A 22,348-nucleotide genomic window follows, 5' to 3' on the forward strand; every position below is an offset into this window, starting at 1 on the left:
ACTCATTAACTTTAGAGACCTTGTTAAAAGGCAGTACATTAAAAAAGATATGAGTAAAGTTCCACAGCTTATGTTGTCTCCATTGACTTTTCTCCTTGAATGCTGGGGTTCCTTTAATGAAACCTGACCCGAGCACAAAGTGACTTCTGTTTATGTAATGACCTCGTGGAGTACAGCAGCAGGCAGGGCTAAACTTACTACCAGACAGTTTACTAAGTGTCTCCCTTAGAGATCCACCCAGATGTCTCCCTGCAATGTTTAGCGAAATGTCTTTTATGCAGATGTAGTCCGGTACTGTAACCAAATATAAGCTGCATTGTGGGAATTAAAGACTTCAGGAATAACGAAAATGGACAGTATTACCACAGTGAGTCAGATAAACGGTGACTCAAAACAGGAGAAAACTGATGATGCTCAGTCAACGTCGAGTTCACAGGTTGTTTGTGGAGGGTGTCGAAAGAAACTTCGGAGTTTGTTACCAGTGAATTATAAAGAAGAAATTGTAGAGCTGCTAAAACTGGCTGGACCAGTGGTAAGTTAAGTTTGAAAAGTGTGAATTGATTTATGAAGGATTTTAAACTTTGCTTATATAGCAATCATAACCAAATATCGTGATGATTTTATTCACTGTTGATTGGCAATAGAAAACGAAAAATGGACACCTTTGATTTTGTAGAGAACATGAGCACATGAATATGAATCTTTAAAAGAAACTTTATTTTCTGGTTGAAGGGGGATATTTGACCTATAATTATTGACACTTTCTGAGACTCCTGAGAAATAGAACAAAATCTGGAAGTTGCACCAAAGTTGAATGTCTCTTAATATGTTTCATTTTGCAGAATAATCTAAAATAATTAATTGTCAACTTCTTAGTTCTTTAGTCAGGTTTGACTCATAAACATACAATATTGTAGCTTTAACTGAAAAAAGGTGGAAATGTCTTGTGGCTTTTATTTGATCCTGAAAACGTTTCTCCTCTTAATGCAGTTTATATCTCAGCTGATGATCTTTCTGATCAGCTTCATCAGCACTGTGTTCTGTGGACACTTGGGGAAAACTGAACTGGCCGGTGTGGCTCTGGCTATTGCTGTGAGTTCGCAAAATAACTTCATTATAGCGGCATTTATTAAAACACCCATCGCCTTTATAAATGCGTCCCTTTTGCTCACAGGTTATTAATGTGTCTGGCATCTCCATCGGATCTGGATTGGCGTCTGCATGCGATACACTCATCTCTCAGGTATGATAGTCAATGTTCAGTAATGTAAGTGTCATTTGTGCTCAGTTGTCATTTTAAGTGAATTGTGTCCTGCAGACGTTTGGGGGTAATAATCTGAAGCGGGTGGGTGTGATACTGCAGAGAGGGATTCTCATCCTCCTGTTGGCCTGTTTCCCCTGCTGGGCACTTCTCATTAACACAGAGCCGATCCTGCTGGCTGTCCGGCAGAGTCCCACTGTGGCCAGGTCTGACACATTCAACACACATTAAGTTATGGTTCTGTTTAGCAAAACTTACTTGAATCTGCTCATTCTGCTGATAAAATCTGTTGTCAACATATTGTGAATGCAAGTGAACATACAAGTAAATTATATAAGTATTGTGAAATAATATTATGTCATATCATTTGGGCATGTGGCAGTCACATGGACCTAAAGCCAGTGTCTGTGGAGTTCCTTTAACTGTGTCCTTAACTCTCTCTCTCTCTCTCTCTCTCTCTCTCTCTCTCTCTCTCTCTCTCTCTCTCTCTCTCTCTCTCTCTCTCTCTCTCTCTCTCTCTCTCTCTCTCTCAACAGTCTGTCACAACTCTATGTAAAAATATTCATGCCTGCTTTGCCTGTGAGTGACATATTAAACATGAAATGTATTCACTGTCTGTAACTATAAGTAACTATACAGTAAAAAGAACTATTCTATGTAATAACTTTCAAAAATATATATTTTTTCAGGCTGCCTTTATGTATCAGCTGCAGGGAAGGTATCTTCAAAATCAGGTAAACCCAAGCATTGTGTCTCCATTATTATTTTGCCGGAACTTATTGTTCATAAATAGCATATAAGGGTCTGTTTTTGATTGTATATTTGTTTAGGGTATTATTTGGCCTCAGGTCATCACAGGAGTAGCAGGGAACATCCTCAATGCTTTAATAAACTACATCTTCCTTCATCTGCTAGATCTTGGTGTGCCGTAAGAAGCTGTCTAAATTCTATTTATCACATTTCATAGGATCTTATGTTGTGTCCCAAATGACATACTATACACTTTGCACTTATACTATGCACAATGTACTCTACCATCTAATATGTTAAGTTAAAGGGGTCATATAATGGTACATGCACTTTTACAAGTTGATTGTACTGAAATGTGTGTTGGCAGTGCCTGTACACAACCATCATAAAATGATAAAAATCCATCCAGTGTTTTTTTTTTTTTTAATCTCCTTATATGTTTTCCCCTGCCTCAAATCAAGCCGTTCGACCGTGTGACGTCACACGGTCGGAAGCCCCTCCCACGATTATTGATTGACAGCAGCGTTTCAACACAGACCCGCCCTCGCTCGTGAGCGAGCTGTCAATCATAGTCCGCGTGGACCGGCGCGGTCATTGTTGATATGCTGGAGCACTGTCTATGAGCAGAATGGCGTCTAAGCGATTGTGGTGTTCTGTTCTTGGGTGTAATAACGAACACAGCAGTTATTTTAATGTTCCTAAATCCGAACCGCTGAAGACGCAGTGGCTGAGTTTGTTTTCGAAGGGAATATTCCCGACGAGCAATGTCAATGCTCTCATGTTTGCGCGAATCATTTCACACACCAGACTGCTTTATAAACGAGGATCAGTATAAAGCTGGTTTTGCTAAGAAGCTGTTCATGAAAAAAGGATCTGTACCAGATATTCGTGTTCCTGCTGATCCTCCAGAAGAACTGAAGTGAGTGTAACGTTTTATTAAACTTTATATTAATATTTATATTAATCTTTGCAAATTGCTAGCTGCACGCTTCACAATGAATGTGTCTAAGGTTTACACTCAGGGTACATTACGGCATGTTTTCTATGTATGACGTTCTCAATATAATTCATAATCCCACGTTTATACTGAACAACGTGTTATGGTTATTGTGTTATTGTGTTACAAACGGTGTACGCACGGAACAGAGAGGCGGGGTGAGCAAAGCTCATTATCATTTAAAGTCATATGCACTGAAACGGCGTGCTGAAAACTGTGACAGTTTGGATCGGTCTGAAAACACTACTTGCACTATTTATACTACAAAATGGCATAAAGGGCATAAGTATGCAAATTGGGACACACCTTTAGTTTTTTGTTATTTGTTTTAAAGATCCCAAGGCTTAAAAATAATTAAAGGTCCAAATGACTCCATGGAGTCCTTCTTTCTTACTAACAGTGGATCTGCTGCTGCAAACACCATTTCCCAGTATTCATTGGCTGTGTTTCTCTATGTCTACATCCGCTGGAAGGGCCTGCATGAAGCCACCTGGGATGGTGAGTTTCTATCTATGTAAACACCAGAACCCTTGGTTTTCAAGAGAGTATACTGTTTATATTCTGAGACACAAAGACTTGCGCAATAACAAAATTACATTAAAACCTTAAAACATTCAAGGAATGTCTGGTAAATGTATTTTAACCAAAGTCTTTTCACTAAAAGCTATTTTTTAGATGATTCAGAAGATTATTGCATAATTTAAAATTGGATATGGATGTTGCTTTAATATTTAATGTTACTATAATTTAATCTTTTTGATTCCATGAATTACACAACTTTTCTTTATTTGAAAATTGTTTTAGTGTTGTATAATTATTTAAAAGATGATTACATCACTCACAGGAGCAATATGTAACAGTTTTATGTCCTGGTGCAAAGCATGCTGTTTTCTTTATTAATATGTGACCAGAAAGTAGTTTACTATGTTACTCTTTAAGATAGTGTAGAGGAGAGTTCACTGAAATGTTTCGATGAGTCATGATTCATTTTATAACATACTGCCATAGATACTCAATGTTGAAACTGTCATGTTCTTGTTGATCTCCATCTCTGTCTCACATTAGGCTGGTCTAGTGACTGTCTGCAGGAATGGGGCGCCTTCATTCGCTTGGCTTTTCCCAGCATGCTCATGCTTTGTGTGGAGTGGTGGACATATGAGATTGGTGGATTCCTGGCAGGTTTGCAAACTTCCTGTGTTTTTATGTAATTCAATTTGCCTTGTGGTATGAGATCAAGATCTTCATGTATTGTATTTTGTCATTGTAGGGCTCATCAGTGAGGCCGAACTGGGAGCCCAGTCTGTTGTGTATGAGCTGGCCACTATTGCATATATGGTAGGTTTACAAAGGCCATTCGGTCTTGTAACAAAAACAAAACTGTACATTTGTTCGGGTTTCAGGATCTTCTCAGACCCAGCAGCACCAGCTGTTTGTAGGTCAACAGGTCAAGATATTAGCATTACATTTATACAAAAGATAAACTGACATTGGAACCTGTTGACAGAACTGTGTAACTAATATGTGTTACATTTCTGTTATTCTACATTCAGTACTTAGTCTTATTTTACATTAGCAAATAGTCTTTTGTTATCCTCTGCATGGGTGGTGAAAACCAAATCACACATTGTAACTAAACACATCAGTCTTTTATTTCCAAATACATTTTCTAAAACAACTCACTCTAAAATATATACATTCAACAAATGCTCAAAGTATTAGATCTTGATAGTAGTAATCTTGCATATTTGTATATGAAGAACTTGCACAGGAATGCAGCTGTGTGGTGCACTTTTTTTATGTGAAAGTAAGCAGCCACCGCCTTAATCCATCCCATAATTGAGATTATTAAATGTAGTCTTGGAAATAACTAAAATGCATGTAAAGTTTTCATAGTAAGTGTGACCAAAAAACCCAACAGAAATCATTGCTTTTGAAATAACGGTTAGTAAAAGAGCAATATCAAAAGTAAAATGGCTCCAGGAACAACAAAATCAAACTATATTTGAATCCTTTGGTCAAAGTAGACCAATTAGCTTGAGCACAAGTCATTGTTTTCTATTTGTCATTCAGTTTCCACTGGGATTTGCAGTGGCAGCCAGTGTGAGGGTGGGAAATGCTCTTGGAGCTGGAAACACTGAACAAGCCAAGCTGTCTGCCAAAGTGTCTTTAGTCTGTGGACGTATGTGATCTATTCATCAACAGCTTTGCTATAAGATGCCTAATAGCTTCTAAGAATATTTGCATGCATTATTAATTATAAAAATCTCATTTATGACTGTTTTATTATCATTGTAAAGTTAAGTGTTATTTGGTTTCCCTGGTGTGTTTTTTCTAGTACTTGTTTCTTGTGTGGTTGCAACCATTGTTGGAAGTACCAAAGATGTTATTGGATACATATTTACCACGGAAGAGTAAGTACCTACAAAGTAGATCAACTTTGCTTAAAAGCAATACGACATTTTAGATTGGGTATTTGAAATTTAAAAAGATTCACTTATCGAATGGGAGAAACTGCAACGTACAGCTCTAGTAAAGAATAAAAATAAAATAGTTAAATATATATTAATTGCATCATAATTGCATTGGTTCATGTAAACATGGATGTTGAAACTTTAAAATCATTAACATCTGATCTGTGTACTGAACTCTCTCTCTCACACACAGGGAAATTGTGTTCAGAGTATCAGAGGTCATGATCATGTATGGCTTCTTTCATCTATTTGATGCCATTGCGGTAAGAGTTTTTATTTTTTTAACTATTATCTGCAACAAAAAAAAACAGATCAAAAAAAGATCAGCATTGATAATTTTCCAGTACAAATATCTGATCGTCAAATATCTGAATGTATAAATATACATTTACTTTGAGAAGCAAAATTGCATAAACTTGGTTCCAGATCAATTCTCTAGATTCTTAATACCTATAACCCCACTGGTATATTGTTTTTTTCTTTGTTTTAAGCATAAATCTAATGATATTTTGTAAAGGTTTTTTAATATTTTGGTGAAAAGCAAAACAATTTTTTTTATTCCTTTTTAACAAAAAAGTCTTGAACAGTTTAAATAAACTGAAAAAGATAAGGGGGAAAAAAACAAGTGTGTGGTGATATTTTGATTTCTGTGAGGTCCTTTCAGTCTTTCAGATCACTTCAGATATTGTGAATGTCTGTCAATGTCCTCTTGATAATAGTCTACTAAGGTAAAACTAAGGTTTGTTTTTCTGTCTGAAGGGCATTACAGGTGGCATTGTCAGAGGTGCAGGAAAGCAGCTGCTTGGTGCTCTTTGTAACATTGTGGGATATTATTTTGTGGGATTACCAATAGGAGTGTCACTGATGTTTGCTCTCAGCATGGGCATAGTTGGTAGGTGACTTGCAAACATGTGGTGAAATGGAAACATTCTCAGCAGCTTTGCTGAAATAACCAAAACACTTTATTAACCCTCTGATGCTACTCTGCCACTTTTGACCAAAAAATAGTTTACTTCATTGGAATGGTACAAAATTTTGTGGAACTTGCCAAGTGAACACAAAAAAATTGACACGATTCGAAAAGGCTAAGTGGTCTTTAAAAAAAGTCTCTGTAAACAAAAATAGTGCATTCATTTCATTGAGAAAAAAAGTTAGATACACAACCTATATACAGTATCTCACAAAAGTGACATTTCAGCAAACATTTTAGTATATCTTCTCAAGGGACAATACTATAGAAATAAAACTTGGATATATTTTAAACTAGTCGATGTGCTGCTTGTATAGCAGTATATATTTACTGTCCTCTGAAAATAACTCAACATACAACCATTATTGTCAAAATAGCTGGAAACAAAAGTGAGTACACCCTAAGTGAACATGTCAAAACTGTGTCCAAAGTGTCAATATTTTGTGTGAGCACCATTGTTATCTAGCTCTGCCTTAATCCTCCTGCTGGATGTTAGACATGTGGCACTTCTCCACCTTCCGCTTGAGGATGCCCCACAGGTGTTCAAAGGTTTCAGGTCTGGAGAAATACTTGGCCACTCCATCACCTTCAGCTTCCTCAGCAAGGCAGTTGTCATCTTGGCGGTGTGTTTGGGGTCGTTATCGTGCCGTTCGGCCCAGTTTCTGAAGGGAGGGCATCATGTTCTGCTTCAGAATGTCACAGTACATGTTGGAGTCCATGTTTTCCTCAATGAAGCATTTAACCATGAAGCTCCCCAGCACTCATGCAGCCCCAGACCATGATGCTACCACCGCCATGCTCGACTGCAGGCAAGACACAATGTTCTTGGTACTCCTTACCAGGGAGTCGCCACGCATGCTGGATACCATCTGAGCCAAACAAGTTTATCTTAGTCTCATCAGACCACAGGACATGGTTCCAGTAATTCATGCTCTTGGGCAGGTTGCTTTCAGCAAACTGTTTGCGGGCTTTCTTGTGAGCCAGCTTCAGAAGAGGCTTCCTTCTGCCACGACGGCCATGCAAACCGACTTGTTGCAGTGTGTGGCGCATGGTCTGAGCACTGACAAGCAGACCTTCCGCTTCTGCAACATCTAAAGCAATGCTGGCACGATCATGCGTCTGTTTTTTGAAGCCAGCTTCTGCATCTGACGCACAGCACGAGTTCTCGACTTCTTTGATTGACCCTTGCTAGGCCTGTTCCGAGTGGAACCCGTCTTGAAAATCTCTGTATGACCCTGGCCTGTACTGTTAATCAGTTTCAGGGTGTTACCAATCTTCTTTTAGCCTAGGGCATCTTTGTGGAGAGCAAAAATTCGAATTCTCAAATCCTTAGAGAGGTCTTTGCCATGAGGTGCCATGTTGAACATCCAGTGGTCAGAATAGGAGAATTGTACTCAAAGCACAAATTTTAACTGCTCTAATACAAGATACACACATTTTTATGGTCCTGTCAGGCAGACAAAAACATGATGATGAATAGGACATGTGGCTTTGCATGGTTAAGCAACGTACAGCTATTACCACTTAGGGTGTACTTTTGTTTTGTTGCCAGCTATTTTGACAATAATGGCTGTATGTTGAGTTATTTTCAGAGGACATTAAATATATATTGCTGCTATACAAGCAGCACATTGACTACTCTAAAATATATCCAAGTTTAATTTCTATAGAATTGTCCCTTGAGAAGATATACTAAAATGTTTGCTTAAATATGAGGGGTGTATTCACTTTTGTGAGATACTGTAGTAGCACAGGTGTGACCCAAATGTTAGGAGCACCAGAGGGTTAAAACTCAAGTGCCCCACTGAACAAGTCCATCAATCTCCTCACGTCTTTTCTCTCTGTTGTTAGGTTTGTGGATTGGGTTTTTTGGGTGTGTCTTCCTACAGTCTTTGTTCTTCGTCATCCTGATTTGCAAACTGGACTGGAAAAAGGCGACTCAAGAGGTGGGCCATTTTTCCTCATCCATAGTCTATTTGTACAGATGATTATTTTAGTCTTTATCTTCTTATTTTCAGGCCTTGATCAGAGCTGGTGTTCAAGCCCCTGAGACCAAAGATGAATCTTACGCTATGGAAAATAAGGGCTGCACAGAAGGTACTTTCTGTCTGTGGTATATGATGACCTTAATGATGAACAAAAAAACATGTTTCTTTCATCATGAATGTTCCCTTATGTTGACCAATTATTGAACAGAAGTGCCAGAAGAGTCTCAGCATACTGAAGAAGGCCAGACAGATGCAACCACAGACCTGGAAGGACTCAGTAAAGGAGAAGGAAGAATAACAGACGCTGGCACAAAGGTCACAGTTGGGGCGGTTTTGACCACCAAACAACTGGTTGTTCGTCGAGGACTAGCTGTTTTCTTCATGCTGCTTATACTAGCTGGAGGGATTGTGTTAAATGAGGTGCTCACTGGATTTCTCAGATGAGCATAATAAATACAGAGCTTTATCTTTAATGCAAAATTAAACAAATAAAATCCACCAGTGCCTATGCAAAGTTAATAATATTTGAGAGGTAGATGATTGTTTTATTTATTTTTCTATTTATTTTTTAATTCAAAGCAGCCTTTTTGAGTTCTCTGAAATTAGTTTTGTTAATTGTATCACACTGGCATTGTGAAAGTTTTATTGAATTTCAAGAATAAAATAAGCGACAAGCTGTAACGGTTACTTGACATGTATTTTTTTTTTATTGTCAGTATTGCGGTTGTTACCCAGATAGCACACATACGTCTGCAAGATGTCTGTTAAAGATCACTTCATCTGGAAAGCATCTGCTGTTTACTAACATCTGATAGACATCTTTAAGATGTCAGTTTAACATACATTCGAAATCATTACATCTTAAAGACATCTTCTAAACGTCTATTTGACATCTGACAGGAAACGTCATGTAAATAGCCGGAGACATGACGTAGTTCCACAGAAAATCATATATTTATTTTCATCCATCCACTCACGATCACACCTTATTTCAGACTCCCGCAATAATCAACATTCTCGCAGACTCCCGCGATAACACATTCTCTTGCACATGTAGTTAACAATCTCCCTCTCTTCTTTAATATAAAAAAAAACAAATGAAAGGATGACTTTGACATATAAAACATTGTCACCAAATACAAACGATTTTCAGAACACAGTAACATTTAAGTGAGCTTAAGTATTTAAACAAAAAAAATTTACCAAGATAAATGCTCAATAGTTCAGATATTACAATTTCCATACACCCTCATACAGCGCTTTAAGAAGCATAAGTGAGGAAGCACCTTTCTTCGTCAAACAGTTAGCAAGTTGTGACTTGGCTTCTGACCAACGCACTTCTTTGATTTTGTTAGCATGTAGGAGCTCTTTGACACTACTTATTTCTAATCTTAGTCTCTTCTCTGTTGACTTAAGAGCGTCAAACAGGGAATGGTTATCAGTAACACAAATAAGGGGAAGAGCATTAAGATCAGCTTTACCAGTGGTAAGCTCAGAGTAGAGCATAGCCAAGAACATAGCATTGTCAATACCATCTGACATGGCAAGGGTTTCTCCTGCCAGCGTGCTTCTTACCACACGTCTGATTTTCTTGGACTGCCAAAACAGAGGAGAGAACTTTCCTGTTTTTTCCATGAGGGCAATTAAAGCGCCTCCCTGTGTACCTCCATCTGGAAGATTGCCCAGGGAAGCATCACTGAAAACCACCAAACACAAATCATCACTGTTGCCCAAGTGTTGAAACTTAAGTGTGACCTTCTCTGACTTAAGTTTACGGATCACTTTGTTCACTTCATGTATGGACTGGACAGTAACATTCTTAATGTTGGATGCTAGGCTACATGTGTCAAACATAATATCTGGTCTAGTTTGTTTAGCAACCCACAGAATCTGTCCTATTTTGGACCTGAGTTGTTCTCTTTCTTTCTCGTTTAGTGGAGCTTCTCTCTGTACAGCATGTGCTGCCTGTAAGTGAACTGGTTGTAAGTTTTCAATGTAACTGTGCTGATGCACCTGCACTACACCACCCACAGTAGCAATGTCCATCCCCACGTATGAAACACTCCCATGCTCTTCACGACCAACGTGAAATGCAGATTTAAGTACAGGGATGACATTAGTTACAAAGTGCTTTGAACCTGCCCAAAAAAAATCATCCACATGGCATGCCAGTACTCCTGTCACCTCAGACTGCTCATTCTGCCAATAGAACACTGCAGGATCAACCCGTGACATTTTATCACCACTGTTCAGCATGAGTTCTTTGACCTTGTTGTACCAGTAGAGGGAAGCGTCTGCAAGTCCATACACACATTTATTTAGTTTCCACAACACATTGTCTACGCCTGCTTCTGTCACGGTACGGTTACCAAAAGTGAAGGGGAGGACTCAAGTGCAGCATAAGGGGTATATTTATTAACAAAACACAAAACAAAAACCCACGAGCGGGAAAACATAAAAGATAAAGCATAAAACAGAACCAAACTAGAAAACCAACCTGACAAGGAACAACATGAGCATGACAAGGAAAACCGGGGAAACATAAAGCAAAGATCCGACAAAGACTGCATACAAGGGGAGACTTATAAAGGGAACAAATCAAGAGGGAAACAGGTGGTTGAACTCAAACAATAATCAGGTAACGAGGGGGAGGGATCAGACAATGACATGAGCACATGGCCCAACATAACAAACACCCAAGTGTCACACAGGACAGGACAGACACGTGACAGCTTCTGGTGGAGGACGAATGTAAATGTCTCTTGAGAGTTCCATTCCCTGCAAAAAGGCAGACTTAATATCCATAGAATTTACTTTCCATTTGTTTTGACAAATAACAGCTAACAGCAGCCTGAGTGACTCTGATCCACATGTGGGAGAACATTTTTGTAATTTATGAATATTGAGTTCTTCAAAACCTCTCGCCACAAGGCGAGCTTTGGGAACAATACCATTAGAAGTTTCCTTCAACGTACAGACCCATCTAGTAGAAATACATCTTTGACCCTTGTCTGTGACCTCTTCATAAACATTATTATTTTGCCAGTTTTCAATCTCTTGCTGTTTAGCAGCATCAAAAGAGATGTCTTTGGTAATGAGTACATCAGCATCGGTGTTATCACATTCAGTGAGAAGATCATCAACATGTGACATGTCTAAAGCTTCCTTTTGACCCTCGCTGCTATTTGGTTCAAGATACTGCACGTTGTACCAGTTTTTATATTGCCCTTTTGCTTTTCCTGCTCTGCCTAAAACTCTGGCAGTGTGCTTAGTACCATCATCTCTGTTTGTAAATGTCACTGTCTGACCTGTTCTCAGTTTGACAACCCACTGTTTTAGTAGCATCACTCTCTGTCTCATTAGTTTGCCTCACGTCTTCTCTATCATCTGTTTCTGCGTTTTCAGAGATTTGCACATCTCCATTAACACTCATTTCATCATCTGAATTCTCTGACACATTCGTGTGTATTACATGACCACTTTCTTTACTATTTTCAGGAACATCAGGTAGTCCAGGTTTATCCTCATCCTGTGCATTGACTTTCTTCAGCCTGGACTGGTGTACTCTGACAAGAATCCCACCATGTCTGATAAACACTACAGAGCAATCCTGACCGATAACTACAAGCAGGGCCTTTCCACTCTGTACTGTCTGCTCGTTTGTAGTACACTCTGTCTCCTGTCTCATACTTTTCATCTGTAGCCCTGAGCTGCTTTCGTAAAGCTCTTCTTATTCTTTCTGAACACTCCACCTCTGTGAATGCTCTTCTGGAAGCATGCAATGCTGCTAGGTGCTGTCCTACTCTAGTACTCATAGAAGTGCCCTCTAGAGCAGGCAGTTTATCAACCAAAACGGAGGGAAGATTAGGATTGTGACCAAACACAAGCTGGTGTGGACTATAACCATGCACATTGATCATACTGTTTTGGACATTAGAGCCCAGTCTAGAGCAGTCTGCCAGCCACACCCATTTTCCCTTTTCACCTTCAGGAGGATCTCAGTCAGTGTCATGTTGTGTCTCTCCAGCAGGCCGTTGCTCCAAGGACTGTCTCCCGCTGTAGTCTTCACCTCAGTGTTGAATTTTTCTGCCATCTCTCTTATCTCCTCATTGTTGAACTCGCCACCGTTGTCTGTGTATATTCGTTTGGGGGCACCATGAACACTTATCCACGAGTGAATGAAGGAGTTCTCTTTTGTAGACATATCTGCTGTAACGACAAGGATTTCACTTTCATTGGTGTCCACTTCAGTATTACCATCTCTAATGTCAACACAATAGTGTCCCGAACTAGTGAGCTCAAGAGGCACTGGTTGCTTGAACATGACAACTCTGTCATTCTCCATGTCTAAAACAGTTCCTGCTCTCTTAAGAGACATTTTGCTCAGCAGTAAAGGAATATCAACAGGAACAACTTCCGTTTCAATGTGACATTTTGTTAGTCTGATCTTAGCGGGAAGCTTCACCTTTCTGTTGGAGTGTACCACCTGGCCATCACCAAATCTGAAAGGTCTGCAACTTGAAAATTCTGTTTGCAGCAGTTCGTTTATTTGGCTTTGGCTCAGGTCTTTCATGTAACTATCCAGCCACTTCTCACCACAAACAGTACGTGTGCATGCAGTGTCAATGAAAGCTGATCTCAGTGATTCAGTTAGGAAGATCTCAGAGTCCGTCATGCTAGCTTTACTTCATTTCTCCGATGAGGACAGTCTTTGGCCCAATGGTACGTGCTCTGACAAATGACGCATTTTGTTCTCTTACCATATTTGTCGAGTGGGTTTGTACCTTGCTGTGACTGCCGCTGTCTGCTCTGTGACGGGCCGTTGTTCCATTTGAATTTGCCCGGTGGCCTCTGCTCCGTGAAAAACGCTGCATCTTGAGTCTCGCTGCCGGCGCTTGCTCCACTGGTTTTTCCTCCGAAAATCCGCTTCAACGCTGTCTTCATTGATGCGAATGTCAAATCCGTGCACGCTGTAAGTGCTAGCTGCCTACTCTTCTCCTCGAGACAAGCTGTGTCCAGGAGTTTAAACGCTAACACGGCGTCAGGCAGGGTCATGTCGTAGTTCTTCATGCAGTTGCATCTCTGCTCAAAGTCTATGATGTAGTCCATCATGGACACCGCGCTGTCTTTGGAAATCGAGTCGAAATTTTTCTTCTCTCAAGAATATCGCGTCCAGCTTAGCTAGCAAGGTTTCCATACCGTCATCTTTGTTTAGATCGTTCGCGGGTATTTCCAAAGCGGTCTCTCTGGCTCGTCCCTCGAGCCCCAGCACCACCGCGAGTGCCTGCTTCTTCTTGTCCCAAGTCCGTAACAAGTCTTCAAATACTAACTTCATTTTTCCAGCACTCGTATGGTCAGGCTTCGTCAAGCTTAGGCGGTACTCTGTAGTTGGAAACCATCCTCTGCTACCATGTAAATAGCCAGAGACACGACGTAGTTCCACAGAAAATCATATATTTATTTTCTTCCATCCACTCACAATCACACCTAATTTCAGACTCCCGCAATAATCAACATTCTCGCAGACTCCCGCGATAACACATTCTCGCAGACTCCCACGATAACACATTCTCTTGCACATGTAGTTAACACGTCCTATAGATGTATTGCAGATGAGCAAACACTCTAAAAAATACGTCTTCCAGATGTAAACACACTAGGGGTGTAACGATACACGTATTCGTATTGAATCGTTCGGTACGAGGCTTTCGGTTTGGTTTTCGGTACGCATTTTTAAACCAAACGGTTCGTTGGACCATTTTTCCTGCCGGCCAACATTTCGTTATTGCAAATGTAGGCGCGTTGCGCGTGGCAAGCGGGCTCATAATGTAAGAGACGCTGGCGTGACCACAACATTTCCCAACATCAAATGGCAAATGTAATGTAAGCGGAACGAAAGTGAGCTACTCGTTATTGTGTGGTTGACGGACCGTTTATCAGTTTGGATCAATGCAGCGCGAGCCGATCTTAATCAAGCAGCACTGTTACTACACAGCGAAATCCAGTAAAGAAATTTTTTTAATTCGCCACTGAAGTAATAACATCGCTGCGAGATCTAGTGAGAAGCATTCACATTTCTCTGTTATTAACGGATCAAACAGCGCTGACGTGGAAACCAGGAAGAAACATTGTGCCATGAATGAACTAATCAGTGTCCACAGATCAGCAACATTCACCATGGATTTACTGTAGTAACACTACTAACTGTAACCACGGAAGTTTGGCGGGAATAGTAAGCTATAATGCTTTCAAGTAACATTACTTTGGTTTTATTTTGGCATTATGAATACAATTGCTGCCCTCAAATGTTAATCTGAACTAAAATAAACATTTGTTTATAACTACTACAATATTACATTTCATTTTGTCCAAGGAGCTGTTTCATTTTATATGCTCCTAAGAAAGTCAAGTATAGCTCCATCCATCATTGCTCAAAGTAAAAAAATATCATACTTTATGATGTTAGTTTTAATAAAAATATAATTAAGAAAATTAAATCAAGGACATTTCTCTGGCATTTCTTGCTTTTTGCTGTATCGAAAACGTACCAAACCGTACCGAACCGTGACACAAGTGTATCGTATCGAATTTTTACACCCCTAAAACACACACATCAAATAGACGTCTCTGTGATGTCTCTGTGAAAGCTCGTTTCTGCTACGGAATTAAAAATAAAAATAAAATTATCTCACAATTGTGTTTTTTTTCTCACATTTGCGAGTTTGTATCTGACAATTCTAACTTTATTTATCGCAATTATGACTCATAAAGATTCTGAGAAAAGGTCTGAACTGTGAGATATAAGTTGGCAAAAAAGTCAAAGTTATTATAGCCTATTGGTAATGTAAGCTTCCCCAAAGAAAAATACTCATTTCAGGACAAATGTGTGCAAATTATGTGCAAATAGTTAAGGTACGGTCACATTAGCAAAATTTCTGTGAAATTTCGCAGACAAAAAAGTCCATGTATATTGCAATAGTGTAGCGATAAAGCAGCTCACACAGAAGTCACTTTTAAACCAAGCAGGTTTTGTTTGGCCAATGCAACGAATTCACGTGACTGTCACATGCCTGTCCTGTCTTGTGTTGCACATGGGTGTTTGTTATGTTGTGCCATGTGCTGTTTGATTGTTGATCCCTCCCCCTTGTTATCTGATTAGTGTTTGAGTTGTTCCACCTGTCCCCTCTTGATTTGTTCCCTTTTTAAGTCTCCTCTTGTTTGCTGTCTTTGTCGGATCTTTGTCACCTGTCACCCCGGTTTCCCTGTGATGGTCGTCATGTTCTTAGTCAGTATTGGTTCTCCTAGTTCAGTGTTGTTTTATGTTTCATTTATTGTGTTTTCCCCTTTGTGGGTTTTTGCTTTGTGTTTTGTTTTATTTAGTTAATAAATCATCCCTTCACTGCACTTGAGTCCTCCTCTCCATTTTTGTAAATTGTATCGTGACAGAAAGATCCGACCACTTGAGGACTCAGCAGTATGGAGGATGAGGAGTTTGACTGAGCGAATCTGGATGACAATTATATGGATGACGATTACTTGGATTGCCCGGATTACACCATCGCCACATTTGGGTCAACCCAATTTTCGTCCACCTATGGTGACAGAAGGACTCCGCCTAACCCTGGGTCCAGCGGGGGTTTTTAGAGATTCTCTTCCCCAGCCACGGAGCAGGAGAGGAGAGATTTTCGGGGGACTCGCCTGATCATTTTTCGAGGGACCCGGGGAGGTTGTAAGGGAGGACGAGAGGGTCGAGAAGTGGTTCAACACCACGCTCCATCCGGGGCCCTTTTTGATTCCGGGCCATTGAGGGACAGCTCAGGACCTACTTCTCGCCGTCACGGACGGAGGAGGAGGAAATGCCCGTCTGCCCAACGAGAGACTGTTCACGTCCCGTCTGCCCAGCGAGAGACTGATCACATTCTGTCTGTTCCAGAGGCGGAGCCAGTGCCTGTTCCTGAGCCGGAGGCGGAGCCAGTGCCTGTTCCTGAGCCGGAGGCGGAGCCAGTGCCTGTTCCTGAGCCGGAGGCGGAGCCAGTGCCTGTTCCTGAGCCGGAGGCGGAGCCAGTGCCTGTTCCTGAGCCGGAGGCGGAGCCAGTGCCTGTTCCTGAGCCGGAGGCGGAGCCAGTGCCTGTTCCTGAGCCGGAGGCGGAGCCAGTGCCTGTTCCTGAGCCGGAGGCGGAGCCAGTGCCTGTTCCTGAGCCGGAGGCGGAGCCAGTGCCTGTTCCTGAGCCGGAGGCAGAGCCAGTGCCTGTTCCTGAGCCGGAGGCAGAGCCAGTGCCTGTTCCTGAGCCGGAGCCCATGTCGGTTCCGGACCCAGTGTTTGTGTCTGTGATTGTGTCTGTCCTTGTGACTGTTTCTGTCCTAGTGTCTGTTCCTGAGCCAATGCCTGTTCCAGAGGCAGAGCCAATTCCGGTTCCAGAGCCGGAGGCAGAGCCAATGCCTGTTCCTGAGCCGGTGTCTGTTCCTGAGCCGGTGTCTGTTCCTGAGCCGGTGTCTGTTCCTGAGCCGGTGTCTGTTCCTGAGCCGGTGTCTGTTCCTGAGCCGGTGTCTGTTCCTGAGCCGGTGTCTGTTCCTGAGCCGGTGTCTGTCCCTGAGCCGGTGTCGGGTACTGAGAGGGCTTCACCGCCCTGGCCGCCCGAGGGGTCTGTTGCTGTTCCTGAGCCGGGTTCTGTTCCTGTGCCGTGGTCGCCCGAGTGGTCGTCTTCGCCCTGGTCGTCACCGCCCTGGCCGCCCGAGACGTCTTCACCGCCCTGGCCGCCCGAGACGTCTTCACCGCCCTGGCCGCCCGAGACGTCTTCACCGCCCTGGCCGCCCGAGACGTCTTCACCGCCCTGGCCGCCCGAGGGGTCTGTTGCTGTTCCTGAGCCGGGTTCTGTTCCTGTGCCGTGGTCGCCCGAGTGGTCGTCTTCGCCCTGGTCGTCACCGCCCTGGCCACCCGAGGGCTCTTCGCCGCCCTGGCCGCCCGAGGGCTCTTCGCCGCCCTGGCCGCCCGAGGGCTCTTCGCCGCCCTGGCCGCCCGAGGGCTCTTCGCCGCCCTGGCCGCCCGAGGGCTCTTCGCCGCCCTGGCCGCCCGAGGGCTCTTCGCCGCCCTGGCCGCCCGAGGGCTCTTCGCCGCCCTGGCCGCCCGAGGGCTCTTCGCCGCCCTGGCCGCCCGAGGGCTCTTCGCCGCCCTGGCCGCCCGAGGGCTCTTCGCCGCCCTGGCCGCCCGAGGGCTCTTCGCCGCCCTGGCCGCCCGAGGGCTCTTCGCCGCCCTGGCCGCCCGAGGGCTCTTCGCCGCCCTGGCCGCCCGAGGGCTCTTCGCCGCCCTGGCCGCCCGAGGGCTCTTCGCCGCCCTGGCCGCCCGAGGGCTCTTCGCCGCCCTGGCCGCCCGATGGACTCTGTGTTTCTCCCTCGCCGCCCTATGGACTCTGTGTTTCTCCCTCACCGCCCTATGGACTCTGTGTTTCTCCCTCACCGCCCTATGGACTCTGTGTTTCTCCCTCACCGCCCTATGGACTCTGTGTTTCTCCCTCACCGCCCTATGGACTCTGTGTTTCTCCCTCACCGCCCTATGGACTCTCTGTTTCGCCCTGGCCGCCCGATGTTCCTGTCCCGCCCTGGTCTTTCCCTCCCGTCCCGCCCTGGTCTGTTCCTCCCGTCCCGCCCTGGTCTATCCCTTCAGTCCCTCCAATCAGTCCCTTCCGTTCCACCCTGATGTTTCCTTCCTGCCCCGCCCTAGCCTGATGGAGCGTCTGGTAGCCGCTCCGTAGGGAGGGGGTTATGTCACATGCCTGTCCTGTCTTGTGTTGCACATGGGTGTTTGTTATGTTGTGCCATGTGCTGTTTGATTGTTGATCCCTCCCCCTTGTTATCTGATTAGTGTTTGAGTTGTTCCACCTGTCCCCTCTTGATTTGTTCCCTTTTTAAGTCTCCTCTTGTTTGCTGTCTTTGTCGGATCTTTGTCTTTTGTCACCCCGGTTTCCCTGTGATGGTCGTCATGTTCTTAGTCAGTATTGGTTCTCCTAGTTCAGTGTTGTTTTATGTTTCATTTATTGTGTTTTCCCCTTTGTGGGTTTTTGCTTTGTGTTTTGTTTTATTTAGTTAATAAATCATCCCTTCACTGCACTTGAGTCCTCCTCTCCATTTTTGTAAATTGTATCGTGACAGTGACCAGCTTGAACCTGTTGCGAAATCAGCGTGTGGAACTCTCCTCCACACAACACATCCCTGATCATGTGGAGTCCTATTGAAATTTCCGCATGCGTAAATTTGCTGAGCAATGGTAAATGTGACAGCACTTAGCCTGTTTAGTTAGATTGGTTTGGGTTCACCATCACTGAAATTAAACTATAGCCTGGAACACACCAAGCCGACGAACTAGCGCTGATGAAAGCCGAATGTGTTGTCGCCTCGCGTCGGGGTAAAAAGCTGCACTTAAACACCGAGAGAACTTTTAGCTAGAATGCGCGTTCTGCGCCTGCGTGTAAATGAGACAACAGCGTCGGTTTCCATTTTTGAATGACGAATATAGACGAATATATCTATATATTCGTCATTCAAAAAGGGAAACCGACGATGCAGCCTGCAGATACACAACCGTAAACAAAGCAGTGTTACCGTTTTGAATATCAATCCTGCTAAACTCTTTATTCCACTCCGCTCATGTGAATATTGAAATATTCGCCAAGGAACACTCAGGTAAGATGACGTAACACAAGAACCGCCTTCTATCTGAACCGTATTGACTTCTTTGCTCGCTGTTTTGCTTTTATTCTCGTGCACTGACTCGTTCACTAAGCTGAACAGCCAATCAGAGTTCCCTCTTTCACCGACGATATTCGTTATATTCGTTTTCTATAAAAATACCCGGCTACATAGACATAATGGGGGAGCAAGATGGCGGACTGAGTAGTCAAGCTGTTTCGTGCTCTCAAAAATTTCCCAAGTTAGTTTAGTTTGACAAGTTTTTTCCACCTCCAACTGCTGAATACATACCCCAAGTTGTGGTGTCGATATGGATGACCATTGTTACGAAATGGAAATAGTAGGTTCGAGCAAAAGGGAGAGAGGAGCTGATTCCGATGATCCACCCACACCGAGTAAACCCCAAAAAGGGAAAAAGTCTAAAAAACCAACAGAGTGAGGAAAAGGAGGTGCCCAATTCGGCTATACTGGATGCGATTAAAGCCCTTGGAAGTACGGTAGATTTACAGCACGAAGAATTAAGCTCACAAATGAAGCAGCAGATGATTGCAAGCGTTGCTAAGTCCGTCCAAATAAATTCGCAGGAGTTACAAGAATGTAAAGACAAAATTAAAATGATGGAGAAACAAATTGATAATCTATCCGAAGTCAACAATGATCTGAAAATTTGTGTGTTGGAAGAGGAAAGATACAAGAGAAGATGGGGTCTTCGCATAAAAGGTCTCAAGGAGAACTCTAACGAGTGCATAAGAGAGGATGTGATTCAACTTTTGGCCAAGATCACGCCTGAGTTTGCTTCTACCATGGGGGAGGCTGTGGATGTCGTGCATCGGGTGGGAAGGAAGGAGACTGGTCGTTCGAGAGAGGTGATCATTCTCTTTACCCGCAGATTGGTGCGGGATGAAGTATGGAAGAGAACCAAGATGTCATCGGTGTGCAAAGAAGCTGGCATCCGTTTTGCCGAAGACCTGACGAAAGAAGATATACTATTGAGACGTGAATTATGGCCTAGAATCGAGCAAGCCAGAAAGGAAGGCAAGGCAGCTGGGTTTAGAGGTCCATTTGGATATATTGAGGGTAAACGTATCTCGTAAAAAGGGTATTGTCTGTTTCTCTTTGAAATGAGGTGAAGTGGAGTGATAAAGGAATGGGACTTTGTTTTTTTTCTATCCCATAAACTCTACACGTATATAACCTACATCTTTAGTTTTTGTTTCAAATGTATTATTTGTATTCAATTTGAAGTTCTTTTTAATCGTTCATGTTTGCGTTAAAGTCTGATATCTCATTTTCTTCTTTAAATTGTAGGGGTTTAAAGGACTCAGTTAAAAGAAAGGCAATTTTTTTTATTTTGTAAAAATCAAAAATCACATTGTTTTTTTCTTCAAGAAACACATTCAGAGTTGGCAGATGTTACCTTTTGGAAAAAGCAGTGGGGGGATGATATGATATTTAGTCATGGTTCAAATAGGTCTGGAGGGGTAGCTAAATGCATGAATAAATGCCCAGGCAAGATTATTACTCACAAGGCTGATGTTAATGGCCATTGGCTTGCTGTGGTCCTACACTTAGACAAATTATTTTTCATTTTAATTAATGTCTATGGGTATAATGTCCAAACCCAGAATAAAGATCTGTTGGAGTCAAAAAAAAAAAAACATGGACATAATAAATACATAGACGCCCTATTGGCCGCTGGAGCGTACATCAACGGCGCCGCCATATTGGGGATGGCAACTTTCCCAAACCTCTCATACTGGGAATTGAGAAAAATGCCTGTTTTGTGTGCTGCATGGGGCTGTACAAATCGCCACACAGTTGAAAACAGCTTTCGAGCAGTTACCTTTCACAAGCAAGACTGAACATTTGTTTTTGGTTGTATTTGGTCATGATTTTATTAGTAATAGTAACGTTCAGAGGATAAATTTAAAAATACTAGGGGAGACCGGGGATGGTTGTACCAGGGGTCAGTTGTAACAATCCCAATCTGTCCAATCAGGAACTAGTTACAAATCACCTGATTCACTTCACACATGCTTAGTTTAGTTCTTATTCCACATGTGATAAAGTAGAGCCCTATGGCAGACACAGCACATGTTAAAGTGGAAAAAACAATTTTGAGGTAAGAAAGTAACTTTTTTTTACTTTTTTTGTTTTTGTTATGGGAATTTCTGCTTTGTAGTTAAACTCATCAAACTTTTATTATGTTTATTAGATATTTTCCATGCAAGTTGTTAGTGCTAATTTTTTGCCTGTTAGCTGTAAGGTGAGCTAGTTCATGGCTACATGACTCTGGGTTAGTTGTAACAACAAGACTCTGGGTTAGTTGTAACAACAATGAATTAAAATGTATTAAAATTTTATTAATTTTATTATGGCCAATACTATAGACTGACAGTAACAACCGTGCTTACACAAATAGAATGTTCAAGTTCAATTTATTATGGTCAATTACTATGACAGAGTAACAACAGAGTCACACACACACACACACACACACACATACAGACACACACACACACACACACACACACACACACACAAACAATGTTTAAGTGTTAAATTTTATTATGGCCAATACTAACACTGACAGTAACAAACATGCTTACAAACAATGTTTGTGTTCAAGATCAATTTATAATGGTCAATTACTATGACTGAGAGTGACAAACACACTGAGACTAAGAGTGACACACACACATCAGTTATATTGGAAAGTCAGTGTTGAATAAAAACCTTTCAAAATAATTTTTTTGTCAAAATCCTTATTTCATTATGTTACATATCACCCCGGTGGATATCATAATGTTACATCTCACCCCAGGGTATGTTACAACTAACCCAGACTATGGGGTGAATTGTAACAATTCACTCCTCGTGTTTGAAACTAAACCATGCATTTTCTGTTTGTGTTGCAAAGATAATAGCTATGTCATTTAATAGCAGACACTTGTAACTAGTTTGGATCACATTTTGAACACACTGATTTCAAAGTACTACAAGATATAGACAGAAAGGTCAAAATTGTTACAACCATCCCCGGTCTCCCTACTGTTGTTGTGTCACGGAATATAGTTTTAATAGTTTTTCAGTCGACAATGTAGTTGTTTAAAGCTCAAATATGTGGTTTGTTTATAAAGATAGCGCCTATTTAAAAATTTGATCTGACGTTTTCGGAGTTGTAAGATGCGATCACCGGGCTCTCAGCACTCGTCTACCCCGCCTGGA

General features: G+C 42.2%; 1 protein-coding gene across 2 annotated transcripts in view; it reads left to right on the top strand.

The window, feature by feature from the left end:
- Nucleotides 1-272: 272 nt before the first annotated feature.
- The window catches only part of LOC130095432 (multidrug and toxin extrusion protein 1), a 229,191-nt gene continuing 207,115 nt past the window's right edge, over nucleotides 273-22,348 (top strand). The window contains exons 1-17 of one of the 2 annotated variants that reach the window (XR_008808108.1): nucleotides 273-532; nucleotides 991-1,092; nucleotides 1,175-1,243; nucleotides 1,319-1,467; nucleotides 1,798-1,840; nucleotides 1,951-1,995; nucleotides 2,092-2,189; nucleotides 3,409-3,506; nucleotides 4,074-4,187; nucleotides 4,276-4,343; nucleotides 5,079-5,187; nucleotides 5,344-5,419; nucleotides 5,673-5,742; nucleotides 6,239-6,371; nucleotides 8,301-8,395; nucleotides 8,468-8,546; nucleotides 8,646-8,938. Coding sequence is in view for 1 of the 2 variants with exons in the window: in XM_056262169.1 (XP_056118144.1) it covers nucleotides 350-532; nucleotides 991-1,092; nucleotides 1,175-1,243; nucleotides 1,319-1,467; nucleotides 1,798-1,840; nucleotides 1,951-1,995; nucleotides 2,092-2,189; nucleotides 3,409-3,506; nucleotides 4,074-4,187; nucleotides 4,276-4,343; nucleotides 5,079-5,187; nucleotides 5,344-5,419; nucleotides 5,673-5,742; nucleotides 6,239-6,371; nucleotides 8,301-8,395; nucleotides 8,468-8,546; nucleotides 8,646-8,881 (1,767 nt within the window). In the remaining variant the exon portion in view is untranslated. Of the gene's footprint in view, nucleotides 533-990; nucleotides 1,093-1,174; nucleotides 1,244-1,318; nucleotides 1,468-1,797; nucleotides 1,841-1,950; nucleotides 1,996-2,091; nucleotides 2,190-3,408; nucleotides 3,507-4,073; nucleotides 4,188-4,275; nucleotides 4,344-5,078; nucleotides 5,188-5,343; nucleotides 5,420-5,672; nucleotides 5,743-6,238; nucleotides 6,372-8,300; nucleotides 8,396-8,467; nucleotides 8,547-8,645; nucleotides 8,944-22,348 lie in introns of those variants that run through there. The other variant, XM_056262169.1, reaches the window with a different exon arrangement.

This window comes from Rhinichthys klamathensis, unplaced genomic scaffold (genome assembly GCF_029890125.1).
Source record: "Rhinichthys klamathensis goyatoka isolate OS25496 unplaced genomic scaffold, OSU_Roscu_1.1 h1tg000191l_1, whole genome shotgun sequence".
Taxonomy (NCBI): Eukaryota; Metazoa; Chordata; class Actinopteri; order Cypriniformes; family Leuciscidae; genus Rhinichthys; species Rhinichthys klamathensis.